General features: G+C 49.2%; 2 protein-coding genes across 2 annotated transcripts in view; both read left to right on the forward strand.

The window, feature by feature from the left end:
- The window catches only part of MEI1 (meiotic double-stranded break formation protein 1), a 58,487-nt gene extending 53,320 nt beyond the window's left edge, over positions 1–5,167 (forward strand). Inside the window, exons 27-31 of the mRNA XM_010960224.3 lie at positions 2,094–2,175; positions 2,650–2,756; positions 3,758–3,889; positions 4,070–4,182; positions 4,873–5,167. Of these exons, the coding sequence (XP_010958526.2) occupies positions 2,094–2,175; positions 2,650–2,756; positions 3,758–3,889; positions 4,070–4,182; positions 4,873–4,918 (480 nt within the window). The 3' untranslated portion in view covers positions 4,919–5,167. The remainder of the gene's footprint in view (positions 1–2,093; positions 2,176–2,649; positions 2,757–3,757; positions 3,890–4,069; positions 4,183–4,872) is intronic.
- Positions 5,168–6,075: 908 nt separating this feature from the next.
- CCDC134 (coiled-coil domain containing 134) lies at positions 6,076–22,344 on the forward strand. The gene is made up of 7 exons (XM_010960223.3): positions 6,076–6,232; positions 7,867–7,985; positions 8,717–8,838; positions 9,045–9,129; positions 10,921–11,102; positions 11,364–11,435; positions 19,863–22,344. The coding sequence occupies exons 2-7, from the start codon at positions 7,883–7,885 to the stop codon at positions 19,986–19,988; spliced, it is 690 nt and encodes a 229-aa protein (XP_010958525.1). The 5' UTR covers positions 6,076–6,232; positions 7,867–7,882; the 3' UTR covers positions 19,989–22,344.
- Positions 22,345–22,578: the final 234 nt, after the last annotated feature.

The following is a 22,578-nucleotide window of genomic DNA, read 5'->3' on the forward strand; positions in this document are numbered from 1 at the left end:
GCCACCTACTACCCAGGTGTCCTTAGGTCAAGTATTTTCTCTCTGGGCCTCAGTTTTCTCAATTGTAAAATGAGACGAGTAGATTAGCTCAATCACTTCAAATTATGTGTCTTAAAAGCCCTAGGTGTTCCGTGAAGGAGACTTAGGGGTTGTTAAAGAGGGAGAGTGTTTTCTCTGCCTAATGCCTTTCACCATTTTTTGAGTGTTAACCCTATGCCAAGCACTGGATAAACACTCTATATCCGTTTCTAATCTAACCCTCTCATCAACCCAAGTAATCTTTTTATTCCACTTAGCAAAGTTGAGTAACCTTGGCTAGGTTCATACAGGTAGTAAGTGACTAAGCAGGGATTCAAACCCAAGTCAGCCCCATATCTCAACCACCAGGCTGCTGCCTTCCAAAGCACAGCATGAGGACAACATAGGATTGTTTTGTTTGTTTGCTTTTACATTTAAAAAAATTAGTTTTATTGAGGTAAGAGTTACATGCAATAAAATTCACTGATTTTAAGTGTACAATTAGATGAGTTTTGACAAAAATATACAGCTCTGTAAATACCACTGCAATCATGATATAGAACATTTCCATCATTACAAAAAGTTCCCCTATGTCCCTTTGTAGTCAGTCCTCTCTCCCCATCCCTGACCCTTTGCAAATACTGATCTGCTTTCTGTCACTACAGTTTTACCATATCTAGAATTCCATATGAATGAAATCATGTAATATTTGGTCTTGTGTGTCTAGTGTCTTTCACTTAACTTAATGCTTTTGAGATTTATTCACATTGTTGTGTGTATCAGTACTTCATTTCTTTTTGTTGGTGAGTAGTAGCCCATTATAGGGCTGTACTACAATTTGTTTATCCATTCACCTACTTAAAGATATTTGGGACTTACAGCTTTCTGGCTATTATGAATAAAGACTAAAATACAGTCTTTGTGTGAATATACACTTTCATTTCTCTTGGGTAAATACCTAGAAGTGGGATTGCTGGGTCAAATAACATTAGTTTTCTGTTGCTGTGTAACAACATAACCACAAACTTAATGGCCTAACACAATATTCATTTACTATCTCACAATATTCTACATCAGAAGTCTGGGTGGGCCTGACCAGGTTCTTTGTTTAGGGTCTCACAAGGCTGAAATCAAGGTATCTGCAAAGCTGGGTGCTTATCTGGGAGATCTGGGGAAGAATCCACTTCTTCCTTGGGGGCCTCTTTCAACTCTCTAAGGTTGCCCACATTCTTTCTCACATGGCCTCTCCATCTTCAAACCGTCAATGACTGTTGAGTCCTTCTCACACTTGTAGTCTCTCTGGGTCTTCTGCCACCAGCCAGAGAAAACTCTGCTTTTGAAGGACTGGTGTGATTAGATTGGATCCACTCAGTCTCCCTTTGCCATGTATTGTAACCTAATCACAGGCTTAACATCTGGGAGCAAAGTTCATGGGACCATCTTAAAATTCTGCCTACCATATATGGTATGTATGTTTAACTTTATAAGAAACCATCTCAAACTGTTTTCCAAACTGGCTGCACCATTTTGCCTTCCCACCAGAAGTATATGAGAGTTCCAGTTGCTTCACATTCTGGACACAATATTGCCAGTCAAGTTTAGCTATCGGTGAGTGTGTAGTGGTATCTCAAGGTGGCTTTAATTTGCATTCCCCTAATAACTAATAAGTTCTTTTCATGTGCTTATTAGAGCATAAAATTTCATTTGATGAAAGGTTCTGCTGCTTTAAAAAAAAAAGATCTTCACACATTGGCTTAGATAAACTGTGGGGCTCTTACAGAGTCTGTAATCTGTGAATCTCTTACTAGGGCCCAGGGCCCACCCTTTTCTGAAACAAAACAGTCTCTCAGAGGTAGATAGAGCATCAGGAGAAGCACTGTGCCATGTGTGTAGGTGAGATGAAACCAACAAACATTTTTTCATTATCTGCAGAGCCACAATCCCAAATCTGAAATTCTGAAATCCAAATTATTTTAAAAACCAAATGTTTTTTCCTTGGTTGACATCAAAACCCATCGGAAGCAAAACCTGACATAAACTTCTGTGGGCTTTTTGTTTTTGTTGTTTTCTTGCAGAAGGACCCTCTGTTGTCCTATGCCTGTGTTGGCTGCCTGGAGGCCTTGCTTGACTACCTCCATGCCCGGAGCCCAGACGTCGGTAGAAACCCTCCCCATTCTCTGCTGTTCCCCTGGAGAATATTGGAGGGGGCCAGCACCTGCCACCCTCCCACCCCAGATGCCTATCCCCTGTTCTGTGATTCACATTCATTTTGTTTCTTTTAACAATACTGCAAGGGCACTGCCATGCTCGTCATACAAACGAGGACACTGGATAAGGTTCAGGGAGGTCAAGCAACTTGCCCCAACCAAGGTCACAAAGCTCTTAAGTGGCAGGGCTCTTCCTGTTGCCTGCCTCCCACAATAGTGGGATATGTGGTCTCCCTGAGCCAGGCAGCATAGGTGGATAGAAGCCCAGGGAAAAAAGAAACCTTCTGGGGTCAGCTTGTCCAATGCCCTACCTTTAGCTGAGCAACCCTTTTTTGAGCCAATAAGAGAAAGTCCTCTTTATCAATGTTCCAAGGCCTTTAGAAAAGTAGCATTAATAACCCAGGGTGACTGGTATTTCCCACAGCACTCCATGTGGCCTCCCAGCCCTGGAATCGTTTTCTGCTATTTACCCTCCTGGATGCTGGAGAGAATTCCTTCCTCAGACCTGAGATCTTGAGGCTCATGACCCTGGTAAGTACAGAAAGGATGGTTTTGTGGTCTGAAGAATGTCATGAGCTGGGTAGTCCTGAGGTGGCCAGGGAAACTTTACTTTTGGTAGCCCTAATCTAAGAAGGTAGAGGGGCTAGGTGGGCCTTTACCCTACAAGAGGCTAGATCAGTGAATTCCTCTAAGTGCCCACATCTCCTCAGCTCCAAAGACCCGGACATTCTTCTGTATACACTCACTCATGAAACATTGACCAGGGGCTGCCTGCCACATGCTAGATCTTAGGCTGGGTACCAAAGACGTCACTGAGACATGTTCTGCTTTAATGGTCCCTCAGTCTAGAGAAGGAGATAGACAAGGAAACTAATAGTTAAAATGTGATGTTACTAATGGAAGAGTAGAAGATAGCTAAGTGCCTATTGAACAAACAACAAAGTGGTGAGTCTGTGAATGACAATCAATGGGATCAATGAGTAAATCAATGGTTGGTGTGGGAACACAGAAAAGAATCACTGCTTCTGCCAGAGCTGGGAGGGGGAGGTGAATAAGAATGTAGTAAGTACTCAGTTAATGCCTGTATTTCTTTAATAAAATGAAAGAACATTCAGCAGTGAAGGTAATATATTAGCTGAGGCTTAGAGGATTAATAGGCAGAGAAAGAAGTTTCTAGGTATTGAAGTGAGAACAGCAGGTATACAAGCATATGGTGGTATGTTTGGATAACCACACATAGTCTAGTGTGAGGTGCAAGGCTGAGGGTCAGGGTCAGGGTCAGGGTAGGGAGGTAGGGAGACTGAAGGGGTCAGCAGGGCCAGCTCTCAATGTCCTGCAGTCCTCATTTACCTCACTCGTCTGTGTCACAACCCCACACCTGCCTATGAACTCTGAGCTTCTTGAAGGCAGGGTTCTGTGAGCTTCAGATCTGTGTCCCCAGGCCAGTGCTGAGCATGGCAGGGACACAAGAAATGTCTGAATGAAGGCAATGCCAAATCACTGCATGTCTGGGGCCTCTCTCCCTTGGTTAGTTTATGCGGTTCTGGAGTAGCAGCATCCTCTCTTGTGAAGAGGTGGGTCACGTTCTGCATGGCGCGGCTTTGGCTGACCTCTCTACCCTCTCGAACAGCACACTCCAGGCTCTGCGTGGCTTCTTCCTGCAGGTGGGTGGGAAGGGGATGCCATTTAGCCACTGTGAGGCTTGATCCCTCTATACCATCTTCTCTGTGGAGGGTAGGAACTCTGGCCATAGCAGCCAGTCAGGAGCGCAGGGGGTGGAGGGTAGAGAGGGCCTGTATGGAGTGGGCACTGAGAAAGCCTTCCCTACCCTCCTCTCCCCTCAGGTCCAGAGCATGGGCCTTCTGGCTGATCACAGCATGGCCCAGACCCTGCAGGCTTCCCTGGAGGGCCTTTCCCCGAGGGCCTCCATGGCCCCGCCACCCCTGCAGGACATGCTGTATCCTTTCTTGCATCTGGGAGGTTTGGCCACCCAGCTATGGGAGGCTGTGGCGTCATGCTTCAGGATAGAGAAGTGCACTGTCTACGCCCTGTCCTCTAAAGCAAGCAGGGGATGGTGAGAATAGTTAACAATGGTAGTAATAACAATGACTTATTCTGTTTATTAAGTCCCTATCAAGGGCTAGTCACATTACATGCACTGTATCTAATCTTCACTGTAGCTAGGAGTGTTAAGACAGCTGTAACTTAGACCAGAGAGGTTAAATGAAGGGCCCAGAATCACAGTGATAGCATCAGGATTTGACCCCAGTGGGTGCTGGGTGACTGGCTTGTCTCTGAGAAAGCCTGGGGCTGTGGGCAGTGGTCACAGGCCCTCTGAGGGGTTGTTGTGGTGCTCCAGAGACCCTTTGGTGTAGAGATGTGTGTGTTGGGGGGAGGGTGCCTCTTCCCCACCCCTACCAGCTGCCACCCTGGCTCTACTTCTTCCTCCTTCCATGAAACAGTTCCCTGAAGTATAGCAACTACCTAGCCCAGGTGTTCAGGTCCCAATTTTAATATCCATCCCACTATTTTCAGGAGCACCTCTGCTCTTGTCTGACCATTTTTGTCCCTTCTGGGCCCTGGGAATGTGGTTCTCCCATGGTTGGTCCCACCTCTTTGCTGTTCTCCTCTCATGTTTTGCTACCAGCTGCCTAGGAGGGGTGGCTGTATCCCTGTCCCACATCAGAGACTGACCCTCAGGAACTGAAAGCCCAGAAATGGAGAGAACTGAGACCTGGAGAAGACAAAGTCTGGGCACAATGGTTTGAGGAAAATGGATTACAATTGCAGCTATTCATCTGGAGCCATTTCTCCATTGTTGAAATAGAATCAGGAAATAAAATGATACACTCACATGCCTGTGTGAGCTCTCCAAAAACATTTCAACTTGGCTCCCTCTAGCTGGCTCCTCAGCCAGTATGGATGGCCTTCTCAAGAAGAGAAGGGGCATGGGACTTGTTCTGGTAACACCAGCACCAGCTGGTTGCTTAAGTTGAAAACACCCATAAGGCCATCCTCCTGGATGGAGGGGCAGAGAAAGGTGCTGCTGTGATCCAAGTGCTCTGGGAGTTACTTTACCTGCTACCTCACCTCAGGTGAAGGTGGAGAGAGGTACAGTTTTCAGGCAAGGAAGGTGAGCAGGTCGAGACCGTCTCAGCCTTCCCAGCTGAGGGAACTGTTCCAGTGCAGCCCTCCCCTGAATAAAGTTGGTCCCCTGTGTTTCTTTCCCTCCCGGTCCTATTCAGACCTTGCATTTGTGTACCCACATGTGCGGTTCTTTTAATGTCTGCCTTCCGCAGCGGTCGGCTCCTGTGCTGAGCTCAGCTCACAGGAACCTTTAGCTGCCTTCCCGCCTGTCTGCCAGGGCCCTGGTGCCTTTAACTGGCTAGCCCTTCCTCGGGTCTGGCTCTACTGACCCTACACAAAACTGGGCTGAACTCCATCCTAACGGTTGGACAGGGAAGGACCCGATGAACTTGGTTTAGAACTTTGTGGGCCGGAGGGGCAAGCAGCAGGGATTGCCCCAACTCTGCACTGCACGTTACTTAAAAAAAAAATGTTAGTCACTACCCACTAAACTGATCTTGCCAACTGCAGTTTAAAAAACACTCAGCTGACTAAACAGTTGCGGGGAAGGTCGCCCGGCCGACAGGGGTCAAAGCCCCAGTACACTGACGCGACCTTTACGTTAGGAAGAGACTCCAGGCTGACTCTTCCAACCCGACCTTAACACGTGCGCGAGTCTCTCCGCAGGGTGGGCGGGACTAGGCTCCCGCCGACAGCGCGCAGGATCCGCGCCGGAGCCTACGGGGCAGGGCCGGAAATGAGGCCAGGGAGCGGCCATCGCGGCCCGCGCTCATTGGTCCGGCGGCGCGGTGGGCGGGGCGGCACTCGTTGGTTCCTGAGCCGCTGTTCACGGTACTCAGCTTCCGCGCTTCTGCTAGTCGGTCGCGCATCCTGAAGTCGCGCTGTACACCGACCGTCTGCCTACCTGCTCGCCTGACCAGGTAGGCGGGGGCGCCGGCCTGGCAGGCACCCGGCGGTGGGGGGTGGGGTGGGCAGGGACCGAGGGACCAGAACCGGCTGCTGCGGATGGGAGGTGGTACTGACAGACCTAGCTAGACACCTCTCCTCATTGGAAAGACTCTTTCTCCTCCCGGTGCCCTAAAGGATCGGGGCAGCAACCCTGGTCCTCGAGACCAGGTACCCAGCTCAGGATCCACCACCGCGCCACTCCTGCAGAATAAGTTCAGAGTCGCATGCCGAGCCGAGAAGAGCTCTGGGGATTCATCGGGAGGGGAGCGGGATTGAGAGGCCGGAGAAGTGGGAGTAACAGTAGAGGAAGCAGAATCTGCCCCCACGCAGTCTTTTTCGGCTTTCTTTACCCGCTTCTTCCCTGCTTCAGTCATTACCGGCTGTCTGATAACCCCTGCCCCCAAGTTCTGTCTTAACCAGGGTTTGGTTCTGTTGTATTTGGAGTGTGACATTGGAAGGTAGGGGTTCTGGGTGAACTTGAACTACTTCCCATTCTCTAGGCTTCAGTTGTCTCATCTGCGTTGGGTAGAGGCGGTCCTCTGTTCACCTCTGCGAGATCTCACTGTCGATAACAGAGCATGTCTCCCCTGGGGCAGATGTCCTGGTAGAACAGTGGCCAGCTCTGAGATAGCCTATGTGCATTCAGACTCTTGGTTTAGCCTGGGAATCGATGAGTGTCTTTGGGCAGTCACCTCATTTTTCTGTGCCTTGGTCTCCACATTGGTAAAATTGGGCAGCTGTCATCCGAGTTGAGGCCTCCTCTGACTACTGTATTTAACATTTCACCTCGCTGACTCCTCATCCTTCTGTGCTTGTTTTACAAGTTTATTAATTGTCTCTTAACCTATAGGTGCAGGGAATTTTGTTTGTTTGATTCACTGCTGTACTCCAAGCTCTAGAACATGATAGGTACTCAAATAATTGGGGAATGCTGCCTGAATAGGCACAGTTGTTGCTTGTGGTGCCTCTGGTTCCAAAGAGAGTGAGTAGCAGCCCTCTTACCCCAAGACTGCCTTGTTTCCCTTTCCGCCTTGCATCCCTTCTTCCTTTCTGATGACAGAAGTCAGGGATGAGGGAAACCCCAGAAGTTTCACATCTCTGACTGCCTGGGCCTCCTTAACTAGGTACCTTCCTGGGAAGCCAGGATGGGGGAATTGAGAGGGAATGATATTGACCAGGCCCTCCTTCCCCAGGCACAGTGTCTCACCCAGTCCTCCCTCCCTGCAACAGGGAGGTGACCTTATTCCTATTTTGCAGTGAGGAAGATGAGACTCAGAGAGGCTGAGCAATTTGCTGGAGATCCTGCAATAAAGCAGAGCCAGGGCTCCAGCACAGAGCTCCAGACATTGATCCTTGTTCCCTAAACATGCTCCCATTGCTGACGTTTATCTTCCTCCTTCCTTCCTACCACCCCACGTCTTTACTGTGTGTTTGTTGGTCACAGGCCCTGGGCTAGGGACTGGATGGAAAACAGGGATTCCCAAAGCTGGGTTCTTGGTATTCGGAGTCAGTGCCATGTCAGGGGAGGTTGCTCTTCGCCTCACTTTCTGTTTTATATAACACCAAGCTTTGAATCTCACCTTCTTTCTCTGGATTACTCCCCTAGCTCTAGGGTCTTGGATATGGACTTTCTGCAGTTCCTGGCCTTCCTCTCTGTCCTGCTTCTGTCTGGAACAGGAGTCACAGGTACTCTGAGGACCTCCCTGGACCCGAGCCTGGAGATCTGTATCCTTTGAGGTTAGAGGTAGTATTAACGAGCTGTTTCTGAAAGGTCTACAAATGAGGTCTCTGGATACCCGTAGCCACTTGCAGGATTCCAGGGATGGAGCAGACCCTATGATGGGAACAGGGGAGAAGAGGTAAAGTGCTCCAACCAAACCTTGATCAAGTCAGTCCTCTTCTGAGCCTCAGTTTCCCCAAACGTTAAATTGAGAAGGCAAGGCACATCTCTCAGAGCCATGAGGACTGTGAAGATTGTACATGTGCCTAGCACCTTGTGGGTGAGATCCTGGGTGGAGACCAAGCCCTGACATACTGGGCCTCCTACTCAAGAACTGCGTCTTGAAAGAATAGAAACTCATGGAAAATGGTGAGAGGCATCCCAGGTAGAGTGTACAGTGTGAGGAGAGAAGCAGAGGTTCTGGGAGTAGTGAATGGCTGTTGGAGATGGTGGAAAGACCAGGGGAAGGGGAGAGTGGGAGCCAGATCCTGAGGGTTGTATTCAGCCTGTTGGGTATGGAATCCTCTGCAAAATGGATGAATGATATGTTGAAGGATTCATATGCTTCTCAGGCAGTTTATTCCTTCCCTGGGGGGAAGGGGATGGAGGTTCCCAGACAAGCACATCTATGCCCCTTGCAGATACTTGCTTGCCAGGAATGGGCCCTCTGAATCAGAACCACTAGATTATCCAGGCAGGAGAACTGATGCCAGCTCCTTAACTTAATGTTGCTCAGACAAGAAGATGTTTGAGGTGAAGCGACGAGAGCAGTTGTTGGCACTGAAAAATCTAGCACAGCTGAATGATGTCTACCAGCAGTACAAGATCCTTGATGTGATGCTCAGGGGCCTCTTTAAGGTGCATGCAGGCAGGGGGTGCAATTCACAGCAGGCCTAGTCTTTGATCTGGGCACTGATGGATGAGTAGGAGTTCCCTAAGGGGATAGTGTTCAATGAGGGGAACTGCATGCACAGAAGATTTGAAGTAGTGTTTAAGTAAATGGGGCTGGGGCCGGTCTGGGAAGACCTTTGCAAAGCCACTCAGCCCAGGTGGGGTTCCCTCAGGTGCTGGAGGACTCCCGGACAGTGCTCATTGCTGCAGATGTGCTCCCAGATGGCCCCTTCCCCCAGGACGAGAAACTGAAAGATGGTATGGTCTTCCTGATCTTGCCCTCTTCCCTTCCACCACCTTGATATTCTCTAGCTGCTTCTTCCCTCCTGTTCTTGTCACTTTTTTTCCTCCGGAAGTACCCTCTTGTGGCACCTTCCAAGCGGTCCCCTTGGGTGGATGGGCACTTAGTATATGATTTTCCAAGTGTTTCTGGGCTCCTTTCAGAGCCAGTTTCTATGTGCCTGACACAGATATATTCTAAAATGCTGTCCTATGCTTGGGGCAGGGGAATCAGGGAGGAGCCTTTGCCCACTGCTACTCCAGGAATCCTTGCCTTCTTCACCACTCTGACCCTTCTGGTAGAGAAGGCAAGGGTTGTTCCCATTTATAGGAGAAAAAACTGAGGGCTATTGAACTGTCAGGCCCACGAGAGTAGTTAACAGCACTCCTTACTACTGTTCTAAAAGCCTCAACCCCCTTAAATCTTTTTGAGACGAGATGGGACCTATATAAATAAAAGACTATCCTGTGTTCCTTCATCCTTTCTTCCAAGAATTTCTCTCCAGTGGTAATTTCTCCCCATTAACTGGTTATATTCTAACAAGATTTTTTAGATTACACTGTCTAAGACAGGACGAAAGTAGCCTTTACATACTGAGTGTTGGGCGCTTTACAAATATAATCTCTAATCTCCACTATAACTGAGGAAGGCATTATTACCTCTGGTTTCCAGATGAAAGAGGACAGGTGGTTTGCCCTGGCTCTTACCTATAAACCAAGTGAATTCCTGAATTCTTTGCAGTTCAAGATTGTTCTGAAGCCAGGGATCCCAACCCTACTTATCTTAGCCCTAACCTGGTGTATCTTTGGAGGAGCCCACTTCTCTCTCTGATGTGGCCATTGCTGGTGAGAGCTGACTGGGCCTTATCTATAGCAGTCACTCAAATAGGGGCTGCCACCAGGGGTGGGTGTATAGTTACTATTCTTTATGCTAGCCTGGGTCAGGGGGACCTGCCACCACCATGGACACTAAACTCAGTCTACACTGATCTGTTGACTGGAGGAAGGATATTAGTGGGATAACTGGCCAAATTTAAATGAGGTCTATGGATTAGTTAATAGTATTGTATCAGTGTTAATTTCCTGGTTTAGATAGTTGTACAGTGGTTATGTAGGATGATAACAGAGGAAGCTGAGTGAAGGAATTTTGTGGTGTATTATGTAAGTCTAAAAGTATTAAAAGTATTTCAAAATAAGAACTTAAGCATTTAAAATAAAATAAAATTGGACATATACTAAAAAGAAAACAAACCCTGACCCCTGGCCATGTTCCCTGGCCATCCTAACAGAACTGACCCCTCATAGACCCTGTAGTTGTGGTTAACACCAGGGCCCAGCTCTGGACATTAGGATACCAAGTTGCGGAGGTTGGGCCCAGCAAAGCCTCATGAGATGCATATGCCTCCATGTGCAAAATGATACCCACCTCTCTGGTCCCCACGGCAAACGAGACTTCTAATCTGTGAGGTACAGGGGAAGAAGTATGGCGTTTGGAGTCCGACAGACCTGGGTTTGCAGCTGAGGTTTGCTGCTCACTAGCTGACAACTTCAGTTTCCTGTCTGTAAAATGGGCATAGCAGCCACATCTCCCTCTAAAGGTGGTTTTGATGATTCGATGGTGGTGGACATAAAGCCCTTAGCATGCACTGCACATGTAGTCAGCAGCCTGATTAGTGGTCTTGCCTCTGTTCTCCAGAGGGTGCACAGGGCTGGTTAGGAAGGCTGTAGAAGGGCACCTCCCCTGACCACTCATCAGGGTCCTCTCGCCAGCTTTCTCCCAAGTGGTGGAGAACACGGCCTTCTTCGGTGATGTGGTACTGCGCTTCCCAAAGATTGTGCACCACTACTTTGACCACAACTCCAACTGGAACCTTCTCATCCGCTGGGGCATCAGCTTCTGCAACCAGTCGGGCGTCTTTGACCAGGGGCCCCACTCGCCCATCCTCAGCCTGGTAAGGACTGGGGTGAAGGAGATCTGGGAGCCCTCTCTCTGGTAATGTGCCATGAGTCATGCATCTGCCTTCAGTGGGGCCTGGATGTTGGCCCTGGTTCTATTTTTTGTGAAAAGTCTCCTTGAGGTGCCATTTCAAGGGGCTCTGTGCTGACCTGGGTACCCAGGGGTCATCACCTGGCCTAAGGCTTGGAGGGAGTGGCCTGTGGGTGAGCAGGAGGCAGGAGAAGGCAGAGGATGACTAGCTTTTCCTCATCCGCAGATGGCCCAGGAGCTGGGGATCAGCGAGAAAGACTCTGACTTCCAGAACCCATTTAAAGTAGACCGCACAGAGGTGAGCTGCTGGGGCCTGTGGCCATGTTTGCTTTGCCTCTGCTGAGCTGTGGGAGGCCAGGGTCTGCAGGGGCTGGGGCACCTGGGGTGGAGCGTGAGGGCGGACTTGGAGTCAGACATGCCTGTATCTGGGTCCAGGAACTGTCACTCACTCACTGATGCCTTCGGGCAAGCTACTGGCTTTGTTTTAGCCTCAGCTCCCTGTCTGTTCATGGGGTGTGGACCTCAGCCATGAGGGGCGGTCAGAGGCTGTGAATACATCCATACCAGTGCACAATAGGCATGATTCACAGCAGGTGAATGTCAGGAAAACCAGGGGAGGTCAGGCCATGCCTCTCTGCCCTTGAGCCTCAGAGCACCCAGCTGGGCTTCTGCCCCGTATTTCTGCACATGTTCTCATCCTGGGGGCTGAAGTGGTGTAGTCTCTGAGGGCTGGAGGCTACAAGGGTAGCCGGACAGAGGGGACACACAGTAGAGGGAAGGAAGAGATCAGAAGTGGCAGAGCAGGGACAGAGGGGCAGAAAGGAAAGGCTAGAGGACTGGCTCTCCCCAGGTTTAGGGAGGAGCACCAGGGTCCATGAGATGGGGAGGATTTTACCCAGCTTTCAGGATAACAAGCTAGACTGCTGCTGTTTCATGGATGCTAACAGGTCAGAGACATCTGAGTTTATTACAGCAAAAGCAGTTGCTTTGACTTGGCCATGTGGGTTTTGCTTATTCCCCAAGTCCCAGGGGGTGACACAGAAGGGCCCAGGCAGATGCTGTGCGTGCAGTGGATTTGCATCAAGTTGAAGAACACCAAGCTTGGGAAATTCACCACCTTTATAGTGAAGCAGAAGCAAACTTTGGGGACAGACATTACCCCTGCAAGCACAACTGAGATATGGCCCAGGTACAGAGTGGTCAGGTGTACCCAGCAAGAATGTGCAGGGACGCTTGGGGCCAGAGAAGATCGCCTCCCCCACATTCTGTCCATCAGCCCTACATGTCTCAGCTTAACTCAGATTCCTGCATGAATATCCTATTCCATCTGATTAATCTGATTGGTGGAGATTGGGACCAGATTTGTCGAGTTTGTCTCACACTGCCATCAGTAGGACTGTAGGCATCAGGACAAGCCCACCGCAGTGCTGGTCTCAGCCACATACTCTAGGGTCCTGGCCTCAGCCAGCTGTGGTAAGTCCTGCGGGGGCCAGTGGGCCTTACGTTAGACAATCAGAATATGGTCTAAGGCCAATCTGTTACTCATTACCACCTACACGAAAGTTTAGACTGATCTGCTGATCTTTGATGTCATTGCCAGTGATTAAAGGGGCCAATAGATGGACCCAAGGCATCTGTCATCCCCAGTGGAGAGGCATTCCATGCCCGGTGTCTCCACATGTTACCACTTGATTTGGGTCACCATTACATTGTTTGGCTGAGCCCTGGGGGGGAACGTTACTGCAGCATTGCAGCCTCAGTTCCCCACATGGCATAACCCAAGGCTGCTCGGGATCAGGAGAAGCAGATGGATTTGTATCTGTCAGATTGAAACAAGGTTGTACTGGTCTGTGTGTCTGTGCAGAGTGACTTCAGGAGCTGCCCGTGATGGCATCAGGCACAGCGGAATAGTTCAGAACTGACAGTGTCTATGTGAGTTTTCCTGTTGCATGGTTGAGAATGACACAACGAGCAGCTGGCCTGATTGTCAGCTGCAGCTGCCACTTGCTTGGACGGACCCTAGGATTGTTTTGCCAAGTGCTGGATCTAAGGCACAAAGAAGATTCATTGTTCCATGCACCTTCTGGGATCTAGAGCATTCACTCCCCAGATTATTGCTACAAAATCAATGTGTCACATCCTATGACCTATAATTTCACTTTTCTCTAGTTATTCCCTTCTGTGACCTAGGCTTTTTATCCAGAAGAGTTAGATGTGAATGGGACAAGGTCATTTTTGCAAAATTTCCAGACACACATTGTGTCTCCCATCATGGACGTGAGTCACTATACTCAACTAAGGGGTCATTATTCTAATGCTCCTGGGCCATACTGTTCCCCAGGGACTCTAGGTAGTTGAACCAGAAATACAGAGTCCTCTGCTGTGTTTCAGTTCATGACAATACACCATGGCGGGTTTATTGCCATATCTAGTACAATAATGCATGTAGGCAGCAAAGCCAGTCAACTGGGCATTGTAGGCTCAGTCAGCATTTTGATTCTGGTTGGTCTCATCAGAGAATCGGTCTTGCTATGGGCATCTAAATGAGTGACCCAGACTGTTCAGTTGTCAACCACAATTTGTTTCCACAGATCATGACCCCGAAGAAGGATGGCTATCTTTGATCTGCCAGTTTGTAGCCTAGTCATCTGGCAGACCAGATGGCTAGGACACTGACAACAGTCAGTGAGAATATAACATGCCTGGTCATTAGGAGTATCATCTAGGCAAGAGTGATGGCTTTTAATTGATTGTTATCTTACTGACCTTTGTGGCAGTTGGTCTTCCAGCGTCATCACTGTGGCTGGATGGCTGCTGCTGCCCATAGAAACCTGTGTCAAGGGTTCCCAGAACCACCCCCAGGTTGATGGTTTGTTAGGAGGACTCACAGTGTGTAGTCATATTCAGGGCCATGGTTTACACCGTGAGAGGATACACAGTAAAATTGACCTCCTGGGGTGAAGTCTGAGGAAACCAGGCACAAATGTCCACGAGTCTTTCCCAGTGAAGTCACACAGGACACACTATTCCCCTAGCAACGGGTTATTAAAACATGTATGCAAAGCTGTCTATCAGGGAAGCCCATTAAAGACTCAGTGCCCAGAGTTTTTATTGGCAACTGGTCACATAGGCACCCTCTGCCTAGGACATACCAAAATTCCAAACTCCAGAAGGAAAGCAAGTGTTTAGCATAAACCACATTGTTTACAAAAACAGTTTAGGCACAGTGCGCCACTCTTATCAGTTAGGGTGGTGTGAGCCCTCCCAGAATCCAGGTTCCCAGATGCCAGCCAAGGGCCAACCACGGAAGCAGGCCTTCCAAAGAACAGCAGTCAGCCCGGCTATGTTAAATTAACTCTTTTGCACAGCACCATTAGCTCTTAATCAGTGGACTGGCCTGAGTATTTAGGGGCACCTCTGTGGGCCCTGTTGAGCTAATGGCTTTGCTTCAGGTGGCAGAGTTGGGGATACAGTTTTCCACACTAGCATAGCTGTAAAACCAACCTTCATGTAAACCAAAATGTAAAAACAAACCTTCGTGTAAAACCAAGATGACACATCATGCAAGGTTACTTGCTGCAGTCACAACCCTGATAAATGAGTGGCCCGGGTAGGAACAGTCAGGGCTGAGTTCTTGGTGTACCTGGTGAGAACACTCAGGGATGCCCAAGGCCATGGCAGATTGCCTTTCCCAATGAGGGGGCACCTGTGGAGATAATTCTTTTTGCTATGGCACTCTCCTTGCCCTGAAAGTCATTAATGCCTCTCACACAGGAGTGGGGTGAGAGTATGGGCTACATGAGAGAATGGTTTCTAGGATAGATTTAGTTTAGCTTCATCATAATGTGCTATAGAGATAACCACAGATACAACATACTTCCTTACTTCTTATTGGCTGGGGACAGTCCCAAGATTTCACTCACTTTTTGGTATCTAGCATGGACCTGTTCACCAGCAATAGCCCAGGTTTGCTCAGCTCCCCTGGTACACTCCTTCTATACTGGTGAGTGTTCCAGGAGTCCTCTCCTACTAATATACCCATCACTAACTTGTATCAGGCTTTGCGCTGGCTACTGTCCCTGTCCAGACGGAACTGGCCCTCTTCCCACTCTTCAGATGCTCACAGTCTTTTGTGAAAGACAGCTGGGAAACATAGTCCCAATCCAGCGTGATCACTGCCAGTGGAAGAGGGAAGCCCGATGAGCCAGGGGACCCGTGAGAGGGAGTCTGCAGATGTAGGTGGTGGAGGCTCTGGGATAAGTAAGAGTTGCCAGGTGGATCAGCTCAGGGAAGAACTTTCAGGCAGAGGGACTAACTTACACAAAGTCTCAGAGACATAGCACATGCATTCATTCAACATTTAGTGAGTGTCTACTGAATCCCAGCCACTAGAGAAGCTCTCTAGCCCTACCCTCCTGGGAATGGCATTCTAGTTGGAGGAGATAGACAGTCAATAAAAATACATATAATTTGGTAGGTGGTGACAAGGGCTGTGGAGAAAAAGGCAGAGGAATTTGGGAAGGTATTTCAGGAATTAGGCCGGGATGCAGTTGTTGTTTCATGTGACTTGGACACAGAAGGTCCTAACTGAAAAGGCCTGAAAGAAGCAAGGGAGCCAGCTCTGCCTCTAGGGGAAGAACATTTCAGGCTGAAGGAGCAGCAAGTGCAAAGGCCCTGAGATAGAGCATATTTGGAGGGGTGGGGAGTGTGAGAACGTGAGGTCAGAGTTGTAGGCCAGATCCCAAGACCCTTGCAGGTATTCTCAAGGGCTTTGGCATTTACTCCAAGACACATAGCAGGGTGAGGGACTATGATTTATCTCTTTTTAGGATCAGCCTGGCTGCTGTATGGGGAGTAGTCTGGGGACCAGCGTGGAGACGGACACTGGTGAGGACCAGCTGCTGTGCTGGTCTAGGAGTTAGTGGTGGCTTGAATCAGGTGACAACAGTGGGGCTGGTGAGAAATGGTGAGAATTTAGTTCTGTTTTGCAGGTAGAGCCAGTAAGATTTACTGAGGGAGCAGATGTGGACTGAGACAGATGGATGACTCAGTGATTTTCGGCTTGAGCATGGGAAGAAGAATGGGACTATCATTTTCCAAAATGGGCGAACTGGTGGGACCAGGTTGAGGGCTGGCTCAGGTTCAAGGCCTTATTTCTGGACCTGATGGGTGTCTGAATGAAGATGTCAAGGAGGTAACTGGATATATGACTAGATTTTGGGGGAGAAGTTGAAGCTAGAGCTATAAATGTGAAAGTCATGCCCATGAGGAGGGTACTGATCATGTTGGAGGTGGGAGGACAGGGCAGATAGAGCAGTGGTCTCAGGACTGAGGCCTGGGGTGTGCCTGAAGTTAGAGATGGGAGAATGGGGAGGAACTAGCAAAGCACCCAGAGATGGATCAGGCTGTTTATTGTTTTTAAATTTTCTTCCTTTTTTTTTTTTTTTTTAATGGAGGTACTGGGGATTGAACCCAAGACCTTGTGCTTGCTAAGCATGTGCTCTACCACTGAGCTATACCCACCCACCCCCAGGATCAGTCAGTTTGATAGTAGCAAACCCAAGAGAGAATAGTTTCCCAGAGGCCATGAGAAAAGTAACATGGAGGAGGGAGTGATCTGTTTGTCAAACGCTGCTTGAGAGTCAAGGGCGATGAGACTGAGAATCAGCCACTGGATTTAGCAATATGGAGACAGGCCATCAGAGATCTCAATACAAGCTATTTTGGTGGTTTTGGTGGAGTGGTGGGGACAGAAGACTGGGTTTCGAGAGAATGAGAGGAAAGGAAGAGGATATATCAAGTACAGGTGAACTCTCAGACTCTTTGAAGAATTTTTCTTTTTTCTTTCTTATTTATTTACTTATTTTTTGCCTTTAAAAAAAAGTTGAAGTATAGTCAGTTTACCGTGTATCACTTTCTGGTGTACAGCATGTTTCAGTCATACGTATCCATACGTGTATTCCTTTTCACATTCTTTTTTATGTTAGTTTCAGGTGTACAGCATAGTGACTCAGTATTTTTACAGATTATGCTCCATTAAAAGTTATTACAGGATAATGGCTATAATTCCCTGGGCTATACAATGTATCCTTGTTGCTTATCATGAAGAGTTTTTTTTTCAAGGGGAACAAACCAGCAGGAGAATAGCTGGAGGAGGGTGTGGGTTCCAGGGGAAACTTAGTCAGGTGGGAGCGACTGTAGCACATTTGCATGTTGGTAGTATACACCCACTGGGGACGAAGAACAGGAAGATGGTGCAAGGGTAGGAGAGTTGCTAGAGCCTCATCCCTGGGGAAGAGAGGAGAGAGGGAAGGCCTGGTGCCCAGGGGAAGATATGGCCTTGCCTGGAGTAGTAGTGTGGGCACAGAAGCAAATAGGTTGGTGGGTGTGACAGTGGGAGCTTGTGAAAGTTGTCTTCGGAGTATTTCCATTCTCTGTGAAACAGGAAGCAAGGCCTTGGTCTTCGAGTGAGGAAGGGAGGAGTGATGGAGGCTCAGGAGAAGGTATGTCTAAAAGAGCAGGAGGGAGTGGGCCAGGCAAACATCCTGAATTGCCAGGCAGCATGAAGGGCCTGCCCGAGGTTAGCATCAGGAATTTAAAGTAGGCGTCAGCCAGGCCTAGAGGGGAAGGGACCTAGAAAGGGAATAAGCAGTGTTTCTCTTCTGACCCAATTAGCTGAGGCTGGAGGGGCCAGGATCTCTTCACTTGTCCTTCTTCAGCCAGAGCCAGAAAATATGGGGTTCTCTGTGACCTGAGCAGTCTTCTGGCTCCTCGTTCCTCCCAAGAGGATCATAATTAACTCATAGGGATAGGAGGCAGAGTGTGGTAGGGAAAGCACTGGGTTTGGGCAGGGAGGTGGGAGGCCTGGGGCCAGTCCCAGGTGGGCCTCCCACTTACTGTGTAACTTGAGCTGACCACTTACCCTCTGGGCTGAACTTCTCTGACTTCACCTAATCTTCCAGCCTTGTGGTTCAATCTAACCTACGAGGTAGGTGGATTACTCCACAAGGTGGAGCTCCTAGTTTGTTTTAAATGTCTACCTTGATGAAACATTTATCTGATTTACCCTATGAACAAATAAAATGGGCACATTTCACAACAGTTACCTGAGTTTTGGGTACTGTTGTATTTCATATTCTAACATCATTCATTTAAAAAATATATACTGACTGCCGTCTATAAGCCAGCCAGGCCCTGCACTAGGGGCTTGTGGCAGTGAGCAACACCTGACATGATCTGCCTGTCCTCGCGGAGAGTCGCATGCAATAGGGGTGACAGGCATGAAGCAGGTGATCACAAAGGGCAGGAGGTCACAGGGAGAAACACTGAGAAAAAACAGAGGAGGCAGCGTCAGCTGGGAGTCAGGGCAGGTTCCTAAGGATGGTGACAGCTGAACTGGAGCTTACGTGGCAGAGAGAGTGGGGGCTGGGAGGAGCATTCTGGGCTTGGACCACAGCATGTGCAGAGGCCTGGAAGTGGGAGCAAAGGAATCCAAGAACCAGAAGTGAGGGAGGAGGAGAGGTGGGCAGGGTGGGCCTGCAGATTCAGCTGGGTGGAACTTTGTCCTGAGAGTAATGGAGAGTTGTGGAAGGGTTTACACAGGAGTGAGATTTATGTCTTGAAAAGATCTAACTGCAGTGAGGAGAATGGCGTAAAAGGGACCAAAATGGGTGTGGAGAGACTCTTGGAGGTGCCCAGAGTTATCAGGAGAGAGGTGGGGGTGGGAATGGTAGTAGTGATAGGATAGGAGAGATGGAGAGAAATAGATGGGTTTGAGGCTTAGGGGTTAAAATGGGCCAGGCCCTGGCAAAAGGGCTGTGTGGATGGGGGTGGTGGAGAGGATGCTTGGTCTCTGCCCTACTTGCCTAGACTGGGATGTGGGGCACTGCTGTTCATGAGGACAGGGACTCTGGAAGTGATGGAGTCATGCTGTTTGCCTTTTTTTAGGGGAGGAGGTAATTAGGTTTATTTATTTATTTATTTATTTATTTATTTATTAAGTGGAGGTACTGGAGATTGTACCCAGGACCTTGTGCATGCTAGGCAGGCACTCTACCACTGAGCTATCCCCTCCACCCATGCCGAGTTTGGGACATGTTTGCACATCCTCGTGTGAGGTGTCAGGCATTTAGATAGGGAGATGCAAATTTGAGGGAGAATCTGACCAGAGAGGCATAACAAAAGCCATGGATTTAGATGAGCTGGTCTGGAGAATGGAGGAAGAGAAGCAGAGGGCCTGGGGATGGCCCCAGCTGAAGTCCTCCTCCCCAGCTCGCCTTGTGTTCCCATCTCCCCACTGGGTACCACCAGGTACCCACTATGGAAACCATGAACCTGGGCACCATCGTGTCTTCTTTCCACCTCTTCTTCAGGGTCTGCCAGTTTAACCTCTTTGTTAACGGTTGTTTTGAGCACTCATTCCCTTCACCATGAGTGGAGTCTGCTTATTGTTTCTTAGATGCCCCCCCATGCAGGTTCACACCTCAGCACCTGTCCCTCCGCCTGGAGTGTCCTTTTCCCTCACCCTGTTTGCTTGGCAGGCTCCTGCTTATCTTTCAAGACTCACTTGGCATTTTTCCCCAAGCCCATTTAACTATCTCCATGTGTGCGGGCTCCCCGAGGGCAAGGCCTGTGTCTAAATGACCTTCCTGTCCCCACAGCCCACAGCAGCCTGGCTCAGAGCAAACCCTTTAGACTTAATCAGACCATTCTGCTCTTCCCTCAGTTCATCTCCAGCACTGACCCTTTCCAGAAGGCCCTGAGAGAAGAGGAGAAACGCCGGAAGAAAGAGGAGAAGAGGAAAGAGATCCGAAAAGGCCCTCGGATCTCGAGATCCCAGTCTGAGTTATAGCCCTGGAGCAGCCCAGGGTTCAAGGGGCCAGTCAGGAGGAAGAGGAGAATGCTTTGGCATCAACTGGTGGTGAGAGCTGGCCACTGTGAGAGGAGAGGTCGAGTTTGCTCGGCCCCCTGAAGCCAGCTCTGAGCCCCAGCTGAAGAGACTGGGCTGAAGAGGGCTGGATTTCCTCCCAGGGATCTGTCTGGAGGGGTGCCAAGGGAGCCTTCAGAGGGCGCTATGCTGCAGACCTAACCCTGTGGAGATGTTGGAAGCAGGAGGAATCCTGGGCTGGACTCTCCCGGTGGGTTAGGACCACTGGCCAGCTAGCTGCTGCCCTGTGTGGGGAGGCAGCAGAACTGGGCTCTGAGCTGTGTGTGGAGGTGTCCTGCCTGCTGCCGGCCTCTGTGTGTCGCTGAGTTGCCCGCACAGGTTCTAGCCCCCTACAGAGACACAATAAAAGCCAGCAAACCCTCTGGGCTAACCGAGGCTGGTTTGGGCCTCAGGGAGCTGTGAGCCCCTTCATGGAGCAGGTCGGAGGGGCCTGGGTGGGGGGATCAGGGGCTCTCAGATGTACAGACCAGCTTAGAGGATGTTCCTTCCTCATCAGGATGAGCCTCAGGCCCTGGCAGTGAAGCAGGGACTTGGCTTTGGCCTCCTGTTCCCTTCTCAGTACTGTCCTTGACAACGGGTCAGTGTTGGGAAGGGACCAAAGTTTCCTGGGAGAGTATTTAGCCCAAGACAGCCATGGAGCAACATAATCTCTGTCCTCAGATATCCAGGGACAGTCATTGAGCATGTGCAGGAAGAATTGACTTGTTCTCTCTGGCAGTGCTGGGCAACCCTTGGTCTGTGGGTAGGGGCTGTTCTGGGACAGGCTGCAGTTCTGCAGAAGGCTGTGCTTTGTGATGGTAGGGCTGCCCTCAGCTGGACTGGTCAGACAGTAAGCTCCCTGTGTCAGGAGGTGTGCAACCCATGACCGGGGCAGTGGGCAGCTGCCCTTTAGTCATGTCCCTCCCAGGCACAGAGGGAGGAGCTCTAATAGGAATTCTAGCTTTGTCTCTTTGACTTTGCCAATCAGGGTCTGCCTCTGAAAAGGGGAGACATGCAACTATCCCCAGCCCCCCACCACTGACAGAGCCCAAGGGAAACCTAGAGTCTTATCTCAGCCCATCAGACTTGCTGAGTGACCCTGGCCCATCCCTTCCCTGTGCTGTGGCTTCATTGACATAATGAATTTGATAATGTCTGAACCCCTCTGCTAAGCCCTAAACTGTTTCTCTGAGGTTGGGCCTGGCTTCTCAGTGACAAGTGCCCTTCTCTGGTGGTTCTTTGTTCATCCTATATATTTGCTGGGCACCCCCTGTATGCACAGCAAAGAGAGGGGCCTGATCCTACTTGTCTTCATCTCTGCCCCATCTAGCGCCTCTGTCTTCCTGGGTTCTTCCTTCTACACCTTTACCTCTCTCCATCTTGATCCCTTCCTTTTCACCCTTAAATGGGTGAAAACTTAAAAGTTTTCCCATCTGACACCTTCAAAGATACAAACAGAACCACTCTGCTCTCCTTCCAGGGCAGGTCCAGCTGGGAGCCGTGGGAACAGCTGCAGAGTGGGAGGCACTGTGCCCACTTTCCTGATCTCCTGGTACTCAAGCAGCCCTCTATAGAAGGTTACTGAGACTCTGGGATGGGAAGACATTAGACCCAAGTGAAAGTGAGCCATATGGTATGCCAGCAGATAGTCACCCCCACAGTGAGGGGGGCCCTGTGAGAGCCCCTGAATGGTGCTGTTGAGGGTGGCACTGTCCAGCTCAGTGCCTGGTCCAGAGCAGAGCAGCAGGGTTTGGCTTTTTGTTTCAGGGTGAGACTAGTATAATCTATAGCTACTCTCCTGCATGTAAACAAGAAGACATTCTTGTCTTTTTTTCCCTCAGAATAACGTACTTTATTTATTGTGTTATACATCTTCACTATAAAAGTATTTAAACAATACTGAAATACCAGGAAGAAAGGAAAATTCATCCTAAATCCCACCACTCCCATAACCATAACTTGACACTCAGCTGTTCCATCCTTTTTGTCCTTCGTGTGACACACAGATCCCTATTTTTTTCAATTACAATAGCTACCTTGTACTAACTGTACATCAGGCCTTATGCCAAGTGTTGGCTTGCATCAGCTCCTGCCTCAGGGCCTTTGTGTTGTCTGTTCTGCTGGCTATACAAGACACAGTTCTCATAATTTTAGGTTTCATCTTGAATATCAATGTCTGATTTCTTCACCAGACTGGAAGCTCTTAGAGGGCAGGAACTCTTTCCCTGCCACAGAGATATTCAATAAATACTGTCAAATAAATGTGCAAATGACCTCTCAATCTTCACAACTATGAGGGGCACTATTCCCCCCGTTTTAGAGGTAAGAAGACTGTGGCTCAGACCAGTTATTTAACCAGCAGAGTCACACCGTGCCTAAGTTCATCCACATGTCTGCTTCCACACAGCCTGTGAACATTTAAGTCTTGACTACCAAGCAACAGCTGCCTCTCACAGACTAGAAGGAAACATACTTTTCCCTTTTAACAATATATTGTGAAATTGTTTGCCAACAG

The sequence above is a fragment of the Camelus bactrianus genome, chromosome 12 (assembly GCF_048773025.1).
Source record: "Camelus bactrianus isolate YW-2024 breed Bactrian camel chromosome 12, ASM4877302v1, whole genome shotgun sequence".
In the NCBI taxonomy this organism is placed as follows: Eukaryota; Metazoa; Chordata; class Mammalia; order Artiodactyla; family Camelidae; genus Camelus; species Camelus bactrianus.